Genomic DNA, 15,837 nt, shown 5'->3' with positions numbered 1-15,837 from the left:
CACCTAGCCCACTCACTGCCCCGTGTCCTGCCTTGGCCCTGGAAGGACCAGTTCTCAAACCACATGTACAGAATTCCCCTGGGAGCTTTTAAAATCCTGATTTAGCGTGTCTATCTGGGCCCAGGAATCCGTTTAAGCTCCTCCCCTGGAGGCCTGTGAGACATGCTTTCCTGAAGTGACAATGTCCCAGCGGGCAGAATGGCCTGAGTGCTGAGGGCAGAATCCCGGCTGGGCTGCCCTGTGGTTGTGCAGAGGGTTGGCTGGTTAGTGGCAGGTGTGGTGTGGGCCCAGGGACTCGGGGAGACAGTGAGGGGCCATGCTGAGGCCTGTGCACATTCTCCATTCTGTTTCCCCCAACCCTCCCCGGAGGGCTCCCTGTCCCTGCAACGCTCTTCTCCTTTAGATCCTGCCCTCCGGTGTCCTACCCAACCCTGCATGCATTCAAGAGCCTCTTGAATCGCCTGCCTAGGCAGGTGGAGGCCCGGCTGACCCCCAACCCCGCCAGCGGCACACACCATCCTTCTTTACACCTTTATTCTCCCAGTGCCCTGGGGCCCCTCTTTGCGAAGGCACCCCACCACTGCCCTCCTGCCTCCTGTGTCCTTCACGCCTTCAACGCCCAGCGCTGTTTTGCAGGGCTCCACGAGGGGGCGCCCAAGACCGCTCTCCTCGCTCAGTGCCTGTCGGAAGGGGCGGCCAGGCTCGTAGGGCCCTGGGAATCCGGGATGCCAGGGGAGTCTGGGATGGTCAGAGGTGGTGGGGGTGAGGGGCAGGAGGTGGGAGGGTGCTGCTGCTGCAGGATCCCTGCCTCCAGTGCCTCCTGAACCCCTACTCCCCAGAAGGGAGCAGATGCTGGGGAGAGAGGGGCAGCAGGTCCAGCTGGTTTACTTCTGAAATTCATGGAGAAGGAGGGGTTCGAAAGACCAGCTAGAGACCTGCCCTCAGCCTTCCCAGTCCCTCTGCATATGGCCAGGACCCAGGCGCCTCGTCTGCAGAGCCGGGTTGCCTACTAGGCTGGTGGTGTGGGCTGTCCTGGCTGTGGGCGGTCAGGTGGGAAGTACATCTGGGTCAGCGGTGATGCCCTGGGCACAGCTAGCTAGGTGTCCCCCAAGCTGCTGCTGCTGGGTGAGGGGCTGCCGTCCTCGGGGTGCCTCTGGCTCTCGGGCCCCTTGGCTCCCTTGTCTCTCAGGACAGCTTCTTTGAGGCTGTGGAAAGTAGACTGAGGTTAGGCCAGGGTGAGTGGTGGTGGCCTCGTGTCAGAGTGCAGAGTGGGGCAGACACTGGTGCGCCCCTGCGGACTGCACCCACCAGGATGGTTTCCAAATGATCCCAACAGGAAGTGCCTCAAAATCAGACAGGTGTGCTGGCCTCCTCTACTGCTCGCCCAAGCAAACAAAGGCCGTGGTCACCTTCCCAGCAACAATGGTGCATTGTGGCGGCCATGGCCCAGCCCACCTAGTGCAGGCTTGGACAAACACCATCCATTATTAGCTCAGGCCTTCATTCAAAGGCTCTCTCAGGCACCCGGAGGCCTGGCTGGAGCTGCCTTTGTGGCCAGAGCAGGAAGTGGGGGGTCCTGATACCCTCTGGGCCGCTGCTCCTGCTGCTCTGTTGGGAGGGGCTGGGCCCACAGGTGCTACCCTTGACAAACATTTGAGCAGCCCCCAGCTCCCCTCGTGGGAACAAACACACTCCATGCCCCAGGGGCTGCACCACCGTCTGCTCCTCTTTGAAGGTGGCCAAGAGGGTCCAGGAGTCCCCAACCCTCCAGGTTGAAGGGACTGCCCAGGCCTGGCAGTGAGGAGGAAGAGGGGCCAGGATTCACCCAGGCCTGACCCCTGGTCTCTCCTCTTGAGGGCCGGCTCTGGGAGGGCTGGTTTCTGGGTTCCAGTCAGTTTGATGGTGCCATTCCGCAAGTGGCTGTGTCCCCCCCGCCCCACTGCCCCTGACAGAGTACCTTTGTCCCACAGGTCAGAGGAGCAGGCCCGTTTCCTCTTCTGCTGTGGGCTCCGCCCGCGCTCCTTGGTGCAGAAACACTTGGGCTCCTCCCCAGGCATACTCAGTGTCACTCGGGCCTTGGCTTCGGGGCTCAGGCCCATCTGAGCGGTGTGGGGGTATGGTCAGGGCAAGGACCCTTCCCCCAAGCCTGGGGCAACCCTGGCCTGGAGCCACTACCCCCACCCTAGCCAGTATGTGGCTGGGAACCCACCTCACTGTCTGAAGCGTCTGGCTCATCCGGCTCGTCTGACACTGGCTGCTGCACCTCTGGCTTGCTGAGCTCTGCAGGACGCAGGGTGTGGGTCAGGCCAGGCTGGTGGCCAGGAGGTCTAGTGGAAACATAGGCCTCTCTAGCCTGCCAGGCTAGGATGAGTGGCAACGATGCTGCAGATAAGGAAACTGAGGCACAGAGGGGCCAAGTAACCTGTCCTAGGGCCGACCCAGGCCCAGTGTCCCCAGTGTCGGTATAATGGCTCCACCAGCGGGGATGTCCTTGGCTTGGTTGCAGTGTAATGGGAAGCTCACCTCCTGACCCCAAGCCCTAATTGCTAGGACATTCTTCCCTTCACTGTCTGTGGTCAGAGCACGCCCACCCTGTGCCCCCAACGGCTTTCTGGGTCGCAGGTGGGAGACTAAGCCTTGGACCCAGGGTTTGGCCTGTCAGGCCCGGGGGCTGAGCTGGACCCTGGACCCCTGATACTCACCTGTACCTGGGTGGCCATCAACATCAGGACTCTGCAGGTGAGGGGACAGTTCTGGCCGCTCTGTGGACTCGTCTCCTGTTCCGCCTGGAGAGGGCAGGCTGGGCTGGGGCCCTGGGAGAGGATGTGAGGGGTCCTGGGGGTAAGCAAGGAAGTGACTTGAGTTCATTGGAGGTGACTGCCTTGCCCACACCCAGCCTTGGGCACAGCCTGGGGACCCTGGCTGGGCTCAGCTGGTGGGTCAGTCATGTCCTCTCGTGTGGTCAGGCAGCCAGGCTTTCTCACTGGAGACTGGCTGGTGGCGCAGAGGGGAGAGGTGGATGCTGGCTTGGGTGGGGTCATGTGGGGCAAAAGCAGGGCTGAGCCTCACCTCGGGAGTGGGGGGATCTTCCAGCTCGGATGTTCTAGCCCCCTTGGTGCCATTGCTGCGTCCCCAGGGTCCAGACTGGGCAGGTGGCTCTGCCCCCTGGGGTGGCTCAGGACTGGGAGTGTGGGCAGTTTTGGGGCTGAGCGACCCTGGTTGGCCTGAGGGCTTGGGGGTGTCGCGGGCCCGGCCCCACTCCGAGAGGTCCAGGGGCTTGTCTGGGGCATGGTGCTGTGTGGCCATGTCCTCCTTTCCCCTGGGGCTGCCTGGGCCTGTGCTCTGTGGGTGCTGCCCCCCGGGCAGGGCTGCCCCGGCTGCCTTGCCCTCTGGGCCCTCGGAGTCTGAGCCGACTGGAGGGGAGGGTGGCGTCTCCCGCAGCCTAGGTGTGCCCCTCAGTCTGGCGCAGCTGGCCTGCCCCCGAGCCCGCAGCTGCTGGGCCAGGAGCACCTGCAGCGCCCCCTCCAGCCGTGGGTCTCGCATGTCCACGAGGGCACCCGGCAGGCCCAGCAGGCCCAGGGGATCCTCCCAGGCCTCCGCCTCCCTGGCCTTCAGGCCCTCGGGCCGGGGGCCCCTGGGGACTGTGGAAGGGGCCCGGGGACTGCTGTGGGGGCTCCGCAGGTGCAGGGACAGGTGGCGGTTCGTGAGGCAGAGGCGGTCAGCCTGGAGGGAGGGCTTCAGGGACTCGTAGGTCATGGCAGAGGGCCGAGAGGCCCGCAGGAAGCTGTGGGGGCATGGGGAGTGGTGGAGAAGCTCAATGAGAGAGCCCACGGTCAACCCCCATTTCACAGGTGAGGACTTGGGGCCCAGAGAGGTAAGAAGACCCACCCATGTTGTAGGGCAGGTACGGGAGAGGTGGGCTCCTGGCCCTCAGCCCTGGGAGCCAAGCCATGTGACCTGGCCAGTGGTGACCTGGGGCCTGGGCTCTGTGGCCAAGCCCCTTTCAGGGCAGCAGCGACTCGCCTTCACCTGGAGCACCTGGCCTCATCTCCTCCCCCAGCATCCCCTGCCCCTCTCTGGCCGTTGAGGAGTTGTCCACATGGGGACTTTTGTACATGCGGGGTACCCAGGAAAGTCACAGTCCGGAAGGGCAGGAGAGGCAGGGCCTCTTGGAGGGGTAGACGGGGAGTTCCGGGCCCTTCCCTAAAGGTGGGATTGACTTGGAGACAGGAGCTCAGTTGGGGCCACTCCTGGTGGTGGCGGTGGGCAGGGTCTCACCTGTCCAGGGGGAGGCTGTGCTCATAAGGTGGGCTGGGTGTGCTGCCCCTGGCAGGTGGCAGTGGAGGTGTCCCGTTGGCGGAGCCCCGGTCAGCAGAGCAGGCCCGGGCCCCTGGCCGCACCACAGCGATGGTCCCATGCAGCTGGTTGGAGATGCGCTGGGGACTCTGCACAGGGCAGGCAGGTCAGCTGTGGCCCTTGGCCCCTGCTCTCTGTGAGACCTCGGGCAGGCCACCCACCCGCTCTGAGCCTCGCCTCCACCCACGTCACATCTGCCAGCACAAAGGACGGACGTGTGATATGTGGGGCGCGGCTGCCTGCTGGAGAGGAGTGGGTTTGGGGGTCCCTTGCCCTCACCATGTCTGGGGCCCGAGGCTCAGGTGGGTTGGCACCTGGGGAGATTTTGGCCACTGGAGATGTCTTGTACCCCAACTTTTCTGTGGGAGGAGAAGCAGTGGGCAGGACAGGTTGGGAGGTGCTCAGGGGGACAAGCAGCTCAGCCCCCCAGCCAGAGCGCTCTTTGGTCCTGCAGTGCCCAGCCTGCTGGCCTCCGCTTTGCCCACAGCCTCTCCCCACGACTTGCACCTGGGTGGTCGTCTTCGTCTTCCTCATGGCCTCCTGGGAGTTTCTCGGTGACAGCCTTCCGGGAACCAGGGGAGGGGAGCAGCAGGGGCGAGGTGGGGTCCAAGGCGCCCTCCCTGCACTGGGGCGTGGGCCTGTCTCCAGAGGGGAGGGCGTGAGAGGGTAGTACCCTCCAGAGGCGATCAGAAAGGCCAGGGCGGCCTCCTGGGGGCCCAGCCACCGCTGCAGGGGGACCCAGGGGACCCAGAAGATAACTCTCTTGACACTGCCTGAGACCCCGCCAGCATGGCTTACACTGCAGGGCTGAGCGGTCCCTGGCGGAGCCCCAAGTGTCAGCTGCAGTGGGCCCTGGGGACCCAGCCCTGTTCCTAGCAAGTCTGCTGGGCTTCTGTCCTTCTATAGGCACCTGTGCCTGTAACTGTGGAGGTCGGGAGTTGGCTCGTGGTGCATGGCCCGTGGAACCCCACACCAGGGCTGCAACCCCATGCTCCTCCCCTGGCACCCTATCCATGGACGTGTGCCCGGCGCCTGATGTGGGCAGGGTACGGGGCAATGGGGTGTTCAGGCCCCCGGCGCCTCCCCACTCACCCTGGGCTCCGAAGCCGGGTCACCTCCTCCTTCAAGGTCTCGTTCTCCTCCTGAAGCCGGGTCATCTCATTGGCTGAAAAAGGCATTGATTAGTGAAGGACTGGGGGAGGGGAGGCAGGGCAGGGGATGGTCCTCACAGCCCTGGGGAGGAAGCCCTCCTTGCCTCCTTATCCTGTCCCCAGACCAGGGCCTGGCAGACAGTAGGTGCCCCTAAATGCTTGCTGCCTGAGGGGGTGTTTGGATGTGATTGAGTAAACAGCGCCAGCCTTGAGGAGTATAATGGGACCCCTCCAGAAGCTTGTCCCTGGGATGTCACCCAAGGGCATGAGGGCCTGTCCTCCTCATTGGCAGGACCGGTGGGACTTCAGGGACCCCTCCTCGTCACATGGAAGAGGGAACTGAGGCCCTGAGAGGGCAGGGACGCCTGCAGGCCAAGTGGCGGCAAGTGAGGGACATACCGGGGCCAGCTGGGGGTCTTGTACCATTTGTCTGCAAATCGGGGTGCGGGGTGCCCGCCCGACAGCACGATGGCCTTCTCCCCTTTCCCTGCGACCCCATGTCAGGCTGAGTAGGCCCTGGTGGCCAAGCCCCCACGGGAGGGGACAGCGAGGCGGGGGCTCACTGAGGAAGAAGACGTGCTGCAGGTTCTGAAGGAGGGCGCTCTCAAACTCCCGCTGCTTCTTCCTGGCCAGCTCCTGGGTGACCGTGCAGCGGTCACACAGGCCAGCCCGGAGCCTGTGGGGCGAGGGAGGCAAGAGGCCACTCTGAGGGGCAGACCGAGGCCCGTGGAGGAGCGGGGACCCTTCCAGGATGTGTTCCACGGAAGGCCCACCTCATCCCTTACCCACTGAGTTTGGGAAGGAACCTAGAAAATGCTGTTTCGTGAAGCCTCTGAGAAGTCCTGCGGTGGGAAAGCTGCCTGGTTTCGTTAACCCCAGAGTGTCTTAGACTCTTCTCCATGGAACCCTTCTCATCTTCCCCAGCCTGCCCCGCCACCACACACCATGGGCGTGGCCATCAGGTGGCCGTGTCCAGGGCTCACCTGTTCTCTAGCACCCGCACGTTCTCCTTCAGAGCCTTTTGCTGCTCCCTGAGCTGCTGGTTCTTGGCGCACAGCTCCTCCACCCTCTGGGCATCGCTGCGGGGGACGAACTGAGGTGGGCTTTCTACTCTGCCCAGGGACCCCACGTTGCTCCCAGCCAGCCTCTCCCGTGGTCCTGGGCTGGGTCCTGCTGGGTGCACCCACTGTGGGGACTTCGTCGTTGAAGGGGGACCTTGCGAAGGCAGGGCTGAACCCAGCACACAACGCGAGCACTCCCGGGCATCCTGTGCCACGAGTAGTGCTACAGGGCTTCAGCTCTGTCTGTGACATGGGGACATGGGGACATGGGGAACCTGCCCCCCAGGCCTCCAGGTCTCACTGTGAATGTCCCTGTTGGTAATTATTGATACCGCAGGAGTCGTAAGTGGGCATGGCTTGCCCAGCCCCGTGGAGGGTATCTGTTCACTTGGTGGCTTAGAGGTTCAGTCCTGGCTCCACCAGCTGCTAGAGGCATGATGATGGAGACCAGCGCCTCCCCCACCCCCACCTACGCTGAGCCTCAGTTTCCCCTTGAGCATCATGGGGTAGCGACTCCCTGGGGTTTCGGGGGATCAGGTGAGCAACTGGCGAGCCGCTGTCCTTCTCATCTGCCTCCCACTGGGCCAGAGCCCATCCGGACTCACCGGCACCTCTCCGAGTTCAGTTCTAGAAGCTTGTTCTGCAGGTCTGGAGGAGCGAGGAAAGGGCAGAGGGTCAGGGCCAGCTGTGCTACCACCCCCGCAGCAGAGTCCGGGGCACCTCCTGTCCCTGGTGGTCAGGCAGGGCCACCTCCACACCCCACCCCCTGTCCAGGTCCTTTCACTGATTCTGCGAGGCCACCCCATATAGTTGCCAGGAACCACGGGTCTGGACCAGCCTCTTCCCTCCCCGGGGCTCTCTGGCTCTACAGAGCCGCAGAGCTAGGAGTGTCTATCTGGAGGTTGCTTGGGACCCCAAAGCTGGGAGTGACCAGCCACCTAGCCAAGTCCTGGGAGGGACATTCTTTTTGGGTATGGCTAGTATTGAAATAAAACGGGCTTTTGGGGGAGAGCCCAGCAGACTCCCTCCTTGTCACCTCTCTGTGGTCCGGCTTACGCTCGTTAGCCCAAACAGCCCCTGCCTCTGGATCTCTGGGAAGGTGACCCAGGCCCTTTGGGCCCTCGGGGTGTGTGAGCACTTGTGGCAAGGTCTCGGAGGGTCTGGCCCGGGCAGTGGAGCGTGGGGTGTACAGGGGCTCAGCCCTGTCCCTGGTGGGGAGTTGGACAGGTGTGTCGGCCAGGGCAGTGCTGGGCCTGGGTGTCCTGGAGGGAAGCAGAGCCTTTCAGCTCGACGCCCGGAACACTCCTGATGGGCTCCGGCCCCGTGATCTCCCGTTCCTAGAGGTGGAGAGTCTCACATCTGGGAACACTGAGATCCCCCGCCCTGGGTGAGGGGCCCATCTTGGCCAGAGCTTCTGCACTCTCTGCGGTCAGGCCCGGCTTTTGATTTGCACTCTGACATGGGCTGACCCTTTGGGAGAATGCCCTGTAGGGTCACCCTTGGGGATGTTGGTTTGGGGCCCGGCCACTGGCCACATTGCCGCTCTGGGTTCTGGGTCAGTTCTGTCTGGGCTTAGAAGGTGAGGTCCTGGGTTTGGTGAAAATGGAGGTGACATGTAGGAGCATCCCTAAGACGACTGGTCCAGGTGACAGCCACCTGCAGAGGCCCACCCCTACCCGCCCTGCTCCCATGGCACTCACCCAGAACCTCCTTCTCATGAATGTCCTTCAGCCTGTTCAGCGACTCCATGAAGCTTTCCATGGCGCCCACGGCCCTGGCGCAGGCCCGTCTATGCTCAGGTGCAGGGATGGCCCCTCAGCCCTGCTGCCCCTCTGTTTCCAGCCTGTGGAGCAGGAAGTAGGGAGAGGGGTCCTGTTGGCCTGGGAAAGGCCAGTGGGCTGCAGGGTACAGCCATGGACCACTGCCCGGAGAGGAGGTGCTTGCCCATCTCCACGGGTGTGGGAGCAGAACCAGCGCCATGTTGGAGGGGGGAGTCCTGTCTTGTGGGCTACTCCACACCCCCCACTGGGTCATGTCCACCCCGGGGGAGCCAGTGGGCTCATCGACACTGCCCTGTCCTCAGCATGCGTCCTGCAGGGGAGCTTCTGGGGGGTGGAGGGGAGGTGCGTTCACTCAATCTCCACTCCGTAATGCAGCCTCATCACAAAGCAGGTCCCCAAAGGCGCCAGCGCCTGCTCGGTGCCGGCCTCACGACAGTATGTGTGACATGTATTCGTGAGGCCCAGACAGGAGACACCCCTGCCCCCGCAGCCATGAGTCAATGAGCCATGGCGTATTCACACACTGGGAAAGACCACCCAGCAGTGTGCTGTACAGGCGCTCGCAGGACATGGATGGCCCTTCGGGGAGGGGCTGCAGGCCCGCCGGCCATTTCCCCTCCAGGAGCTGGTGACCATGTGTACTGTGTTGATGGAAGCCCACCCGCCATCCCTCGTGGGTGGGGTCCTTTTCTGTGCCTGTGTTTCACCACTGTGAAACGTTTACGGGAAACCGAAAGTGTGGGCTTGAGAGCCTGAGCCCAGAGCCACACAAACCGACCCTCCGTGTGGCAGCAGTGAGCACCCACCCCGCCATGCTGCCCTTCCCTCCCTGTGGAGGCAGCCACAGTGCCCGTCTTGGTCTCTTGGGCACCTGTGACCCTCCTGTGGGGTCCTGCAGGGGCAGGAGGGAGGCCAGGCTCAGCCCAGCGGCAGCTTCCTCACCGTGGTGCCAGGTGCCACTCCTTGGTCCTTGTGGCAGACTGCTGTGGCGGCTGGGCACCGGTCTCGGGGTACCAAGGCCACCAGTGCCCTCCACCCCCTTCCCTGTGGGACCTTCTGTTGCCATCCTCACTGGAGAGGGGGAAGCAGATGTGCCCACTCCACTGTAGAGCTGGGAGTTGACACAGACCTCGCAGGGCCATGTTAGCACAGATGTGTCACCAGGCAGGCCTCACCAGTCACCGTCGCCATCGCTGCCCACCCTCCCACCAGGACCCTTCTCACCGAGGCCCCACCTGATGGCAGCCTCCTCCCACACTATGGCTTTGAGGCCACCAGGCAGCCCCCGTCCCTTCACACAGGCCAGGATTAAAGGGATGTGTGTGTGTGCGTGTGAGGGGGTGTCTGGACACGTTCATCCTCACAGCCTTCCAGACCTTTCTGAGACCCAACCTGACTAGAGAGGCCCCGGCAGGTGGGCATGCAGGAGCGGCCTCCTCTCCTCCCCTCCCTTCCTCTCCACCCCCATTTCTCCCATCCCTCTGTGGTTGCAACTTGGCCCCAGGCTTAGGAGGCTTGGCCTGCCTGGCCTGTAGTGGCTTAGGGCGCCCATGACACGCTGTGTGAACCCATTAGCTGATTGCAACATGCAGAGCCCTTTTGGGGAACTCTCCTGCCAGCTCCTCCTGTGAGGGGAGGGGGCACTGCCAGCTGCTGGGGTGCCAGGAGCCTCTGAGGCTCAGAGCTCTATGCAGGGCTCCCACTCACTCCGGCTATGCCCCGTCCCGGGCTGGGCAGTGTGTGTGCCACATGGGGTGTGTGTGTGTTGGGTTTGCTGAGGTCCCAGTGTTCCTTCTACCAGTTCCCACCTTGGGGCTGAGTAGTTGTCGATGTTAATTTTGACCCCCACCTGTGTTTACTGAGGCTGAGCCAAGCCCCTCTGTCAGCACCGCAGGGCTGAGTCCTGCTACCAGCCCCATCTATGCATGAGGGGACCCATGCCCTGAGTCTCACAAAGAGAACGCGTTCTGTTCTGCCTGCCCAGGGCCAGAGCCCACTCTCCTCCCTTCTGGGTCTTGCCACCAGGTCAGAGGGACCCACCTGGTCCTCAGCCTGAGGAGCCCTGGGGGGCCGCTGGACCCCACAAACAGATGGCCAGGCTCCTGGCCCTCTCAGCTGGTCTCCCTGGCCTCCCACACTGACCCGTCAGCACCATTGTTGGCTTGTCTTCTACATATGCTCAGAATCTCACCTTTTCCTCCTGTGCAGTGCCCACCCAGGCCCAAGCCACACGGGCCACCACCACAGGACTGCCACCCTGGGACTGCCACCAGACCACTGCACCCAGCTCCTTGCCTCCATCTCTCCCACCAGAATGTATTTTGCACAGCGGCAATGTAGGCCCTTGAAACCTCTGCTGAAAATCCTCCCTGGCCCATCACAGGAGGCCATGCCTGAGTCCTCACTATGGCCACCAAAGGAGGCAGTCTCATGTGCATTTCAAAGGGTGCCTGGAGTTGCAGCAGCACCCTCCAGAACAGCCCCAAACTGGAAACCCCCAAATGCCAGCTGGCGAGTGTCCATGGTGGAGGAATGACTGCTCCCCCACCCGCACTGCTATCACCATGTGACACTGCAGGACGGAGCCAGACCTGAAAGCCAGCCTGCTTCGGATTCATGCACATCAGGCACAGGAGAGGCACAACTACTCTGGCCTCTTGGAAATAGGGGTGGCAGGGGCCCTGGGGGTTGGGGCTGGGGTGTCCTGACTGAGGGGAGCAGGCCCTGTAACCCCAAGAGAAGCCAGGGGCCAGGTGTGCATGTGCTGGGACTGTCCACGCGGAACCAGTCTGGCTCTCAGCCGGGCCCTTGAACCCAGGGTCAAGTGTGAGAGCACCAGAGAAGACGGCTCCTGGATGCTGGGCTGGGCCCTACTCGAGGAAAGTACGGTCCTGCATCTTGTGTTGTCGGCGGGCCGGCTAGGCAGGGCCAGCTGGAGTGTGGTGGAGGGTGGAGTGGTGGGAAGGCGGGGCTCCCCAAACTTGCTTCTCAGACCTGCCTGGGCTCCGGGACACCCTGGAGCACTGGCTGGGGAAGTGAGGGTGCCCGCTTGGGGGCTCTGTATCAGGTACATGAGGACTCTGGGAATGCCAGGGCTTGGGACCATCCCCATCGCCAGGCCAGGAGCCAGAGCTCACCTGTCCTTGCAGGTTAGGAGAGAAGATGCTGAGTCCAGAGGCTGGGGAAGGCCAGGACTTGAGCAGGTGGGGTAGAAATAGGAACCCGGCCTGTTTCCTGAGCGCCATACACGCTGATGCCCTCACTGTCTGACAGCCTATCTAACTCTGACCGCACTGCAAAGACCCCACTCTCCAGATGGGGAAACTGAGGCCCAGAGAGATCAGGTCATGCCCCTCCGGCCGCCCACTGGGAGGTGGGAGCGGGGTTTGAACTTGCTTCTGGGGCTGTGGACGCTGTGCCCTCACCCTGCGTGGACCAGGGACGTGTCCTGGTAGCTGTGCCGACCTTTATCTTGTGGTAGGGCTCCCCGGAGGTAAGAGCTTATGTGGGCTCAGGTCTCTGGCAGGCAAGCATGGAGGGCTGGGGAGAAGCTGCACCAGGGCACCTGAAATTCCACCCAGACCCGCCTGACAGGCCGCTCTTCCCCCAGCTCCAACAGTGGGCCTGGCCAACGCCCAGCCGACGCCCACAGAGGAGCCGCCCCAGGGAGCCCCTGGTGCCATGGGCCGGGGAGAGGCCTGTGCAGGCTCTGGGTCAGAGAGGCAGGCATTGCTCCTGACGCTGTCATTGTGGTACTGTCAGCTAGGTCCCACCCCCCATGCTCCTCTCTGTGTCCTCAGCTGTCCCTCCAGCCCCGTCTCCCGTCTGGCCATTCCTCTCAGGGTCCCTGAAGGGTGGCAGGAGACACCCTCCTGCATGCTGGGCAGAGAGAACAGCACGGACCAGGCCCTAGAGCAGTGCTGTGCGTGGGGCGGGAAGCAGAGCAGGAAAGGGTGCACCCTGCTGGGAGTCCCTTGTTTCCCAGGGAGGCACAGGGCCACCCAGCCCATGGGCGGCAGTACGGTGGGGATGGTATGGCTTTCCCGGGAGGGCGGGTGGCAGAAATGCATTTGGCCAAGGCAAAGTGGACAGTCAGTCTCCTGGGCAGCCCCCGTCTCAGGCCTCACCCTCCTGGTGCATGGGGAGGGCTGGGACGGGGTGGGAGGTAGAGGGATGTGGGTACCCACCCAGGGGGAAGTCTGCAGACTTCGAGGAAGTTGGGAAGTTGGTGGCCGTGGGTGGGATGAACCCAGCTTAGAGCCTCCCACCAGGGGGTCAGCAGGCTGGCCTGTGCTTGTCAGGAGTGCTCAAGGCAGCTAGGGGGCTGGGGGTTCAGGCAACTCTGAGGGTGAGGTGGGCGCTCCCCGGAGCCTGTGTGCTTCTTGGGCACAGATGCCAAGGCCTGGGGTGGGAGCTGCCACAGGGTCTGGGGGGGCCTGTGCACAGGAGAAGGTGGCCTGAGCTGCCTGCTAGGGTGGGGGTGGGGGTGAGACCTGAGTTTGGCTCCTTAGGGTCCCAGGGCAGGCCTAGGAGTTCTGTGGCCCTCCCACTCTGGACAGTCCAGCTGGAAGGTCTCTGCTGGGGCTGAGCCCCTGGAAGGAGCCGGTGGGTCAGCCACACCATGACTCCACCCACCTGCCACTCACCATGGACAGTTAGCCTGGGCACAGCGCTAAAGGTGGGGGGTCCAAGCTGAAAGCCAACAGCCCTGGTGTGGGCCCCCAACCTGCCTTCACCCTCTGTGCAAACTTGGGCAAGTGGTTTTACCTCTCTGAGCCTCAGTTCCCTCATCTGGAGGTAATACTACTTACCCATCCCCTTCCCGGTAACACGTGTCCAGGTGACACCTGTCCAGGTTATGTATGTCCAGGTGACACCTGTATGAGTGTTACATATCAGCGCAGGCAGGTCAGAGTGCCCAGTTAACTACAGATGGAGACCCTTGTCCAGCACCTGCGCTTCCCCACTAGCGGCTTTCCCACATGAGACCGCCCCAGGGGCTAGCAGTGCTGCTTACAGAACCGCTCCTCTCCGGACCAGTTCAAGTCCCATTGCCACAAAGACCCTTCACAGGAGGACAAGACCCCCATTCCCCAAGTTCATGGCAGAGGTCTTGGATTCCAACAGCGATGGCACACTCTCATCTTTGGACAGTTGCCCACTGCGTGGACACTTAGGGTTCACCGAGTCTTGGTGTCTGTGTCCAGGACAGGTGCCGTCTGGCCCCCACGCCCAGGGAGGCGGTGAGGCCCCGCTGTGGCCCCCGGCCTGGACTGGCCTCCAGCTGGCTGAGCAGCACAGCCCAAGGGTATGGCCAGCTGGGGCCCCTGGGCCCCTCCAGTGTCTGGGCTCTTCACCTGCTGGCCACCTCCTGTGGTTGGGGCCTCCCCTGCTCTGCCATTGGTCTGTGTGCCTGTCCATCTGCCCACAAGACAAGTGCAGCGAGGCAGCAGTAACCACAGCAGCGGACAGTGTGCCCACATGCCAGTGTCGAGCAAGGCACCAGGGCTTCAGGCGCCTGTAGGGGCACCATGGTGGCCCCACGGCTTCTCTGAGGGAGCCGCGTGGACAGTGTGCGCCCCGACCTCCCGGTTGAGGCCAGGCCCACATCAGAGCCTGGGAGTGTTGGCAGTGTGTGAGTTTATGAGTGCCCACTGCACGCCCGGGCTCAGCACACGCGTGCCTTCTGAGGAAGTGCTCATTGTTCCATTCCACAGACTCGGGCCCTGAAGCAGGTAAGAGGCTCCACTGTCTCTGTCCACCCTCCGTGGGGACCCCCGCGGCGATGGGCAGGCACTCCCATGGCTGAGCCTCAGTGTCCCCGTCCACAAGGCAGGTGGAGGTGGTGCGCTCTGCCCCACGCTCCCGGAGCCAGGGGTTCTGTGCCACCGTGGGACTCCTCCAGCACCGTTGTGCTCCAGCGACCCACCCACTGACAGGTGGTCAGGTGCCAGCCTGGGAGTCCTCCCGTGCCAGGCACCTGACAGGCACTTTGCATGCAATGAGTCATGAGCCCTCACGCTTACCCGTGGAGTGGCCATGGCAACCCCACATGTAGATGAGGACCTGAGGCTTAGAGCAACGCCATCTAATCTGTTATGGTCACCAGCTCACTAGGGGCACAGCCAGGGCAGAAGCAGGGCCTCCTACTGATCTTCTGGGCCAGGCCAGGGGGCAGGTCATGGCCAGAGGGGTGTCATTGCCAGGAGATCTCTAATACCTGCCAGACACGTATACCCACGACACACGTGCACACGTGTGACGATCACATGCACACATATGGACGCAACAGGATCCTAACACCATCCTAACACACATTAGTGCACGCCCCAATGCGCGTACGTGTGCACCACCCTCAGCCCCCTCCCTGCCATGCACACAGCAGTGCACGAGCCCAGGGAGAGCAGCACTCGCGTGCACACATACACACAGAGCTGTGTGTCCCACATGCGTGTGTACACATGCAGGGGAACAGGCAGGTGCGCTCTTGGGTGGCTGAGGTGTCGCTTTGTGGCTCAGGTAACAGCAGGCCCTGCAACGCGACTCCCTGAGGAGGGGCTGCCTGCTACCTCCCTGAGGCCTGGCTGGGCAAGGCTGAGCGGGACCCATGGCCCCTGAGAGCCATTTTTACTGCCTCACAGAGACGCCAATCCATGGGGAGCCGCGTCCCACAGTGCCCAGCACTGAGCTGTGGACGGCTGCACCATGCACTGCCCCCACGGCTGCACCCCTTTTGTCCCGGGGGGATGCAGCAGTGGGGCGGTCCAGGATGGAATGCCTGGCTACCAGTGCATTCCTGGTGCCCCCAAAACCCTCACCAGATGACAGAGTTCCTGGCGCAGCAGTGCCAGGCCCAGCCTTGCCTCTGCACCCAGGCCCCTGCCTGGGAAGCCCACTGCTCCCCTCCCCCACTTGGCTGCCTGAACCAGGTGCCCTCCAGCAGGTGGCTCTGCCCCTCTTGTCAGCCTGGCCTGCCCACCTTTTGCCCTCCTCCTGCCCAGGGAGCAGGGGCCAGGGCTTCCACCTTCACAGCGACGCCAGCCCTTCCCCCACTTCCGACTGCTGGGGTCCCTCAGGTACTCACATGGCCCCTTGCCCGTGTTGACCTCCGTGGACCTTCCTGCCGAGCCGGAACGCTCCTGCCCGAGATAGAAGCGAGCAGTGTGTGAACTTGCACAGGCAACAAGACACAATTTTGGCCAAACCCGCTTGACAGGTTCTGGGTTCTCCCAGCCAGGAGCAGAAAGGAGGCAGAGACGGCCCAAAGTCGCCCAACGGGTTCTGCCATCACACAGAAAGTGGCAGAACGGGTTGGGTCTGAACCCACATAGAGATGGAATTGTTTCCCCACAATATCTCTGCCTGCGCCTCTGGCCAATTAACAAGGAGAATCCGGGGCCTCAGACACAAAGGGCAGGCAGAAAGGGCGCTGGGGCAGGAGGGAGTGGACCCTGGTGTTGTCACCTTAGGGCACAGGTGGGCAGCTCC

The 15,837-nt window shown here is 63.0% G+C and overlaps 1 protein-coding gene across 1 annotated transcript; it reads right to left on the bottom strand.

The window, feature by feature from the left end:
- Nucleotides 1–518: 518 nt before the first annotated feature.
- On the bottom strand, nt 519–15,489 carry RBBP8NL (RBBP8 N-terminal like). Its single transcript, XM_081033248.1, has 14 exons — nt 15,434–15,489; nt 8,269–8,411; nt 7,174–7,216; nt 6,491–6,586; nt 6,071–6,183; nt 5,449–5,521; nt 4,864–4,994; nt 4,636–4,715; nt 4,279–4,445; nt 3,070–3,784; nt 2,703–2,835; nt 2,210–2,280; nt 1,958–2,099; nt 519–1,205 (listed from the first exon to the last, which is right to left on the bottom strand). The coding sequence occupies exons 2-14, from the start codon at nt 8,327–8,329 to the stop codon at nt 1,186–1,188; spliced, it is 1,845 nt and encodes a 614-aa protein (XP_080889374.1). The 5' UTR covers nt 8,330–8,411; nt 15,434–15,489; the 3' UTR covers nt 519–1,185.
- Nucleotides 15,490–15,837: the final 348 nt, after the last annotated feature.

The sequence above is a fragment of the Rhinolophus hipposideros genome, assembly GCF_964194185.1.
Source record: "Rhinolophus hipposideros genome assembly, chromosome: 22".
NCBI classification, from domain to species: domain Eukaryota; kingdom Metazoa; phylum Chordata; class Mammalia; order Chiroptera; family Rhinolophidae; genus Rhinolophus; species Rhinolophus hipposideros.
Note: the sequence above shows the minus strand (reverse complement) of the source record. Positions and strands in the feature narration are given on the sequence as shown.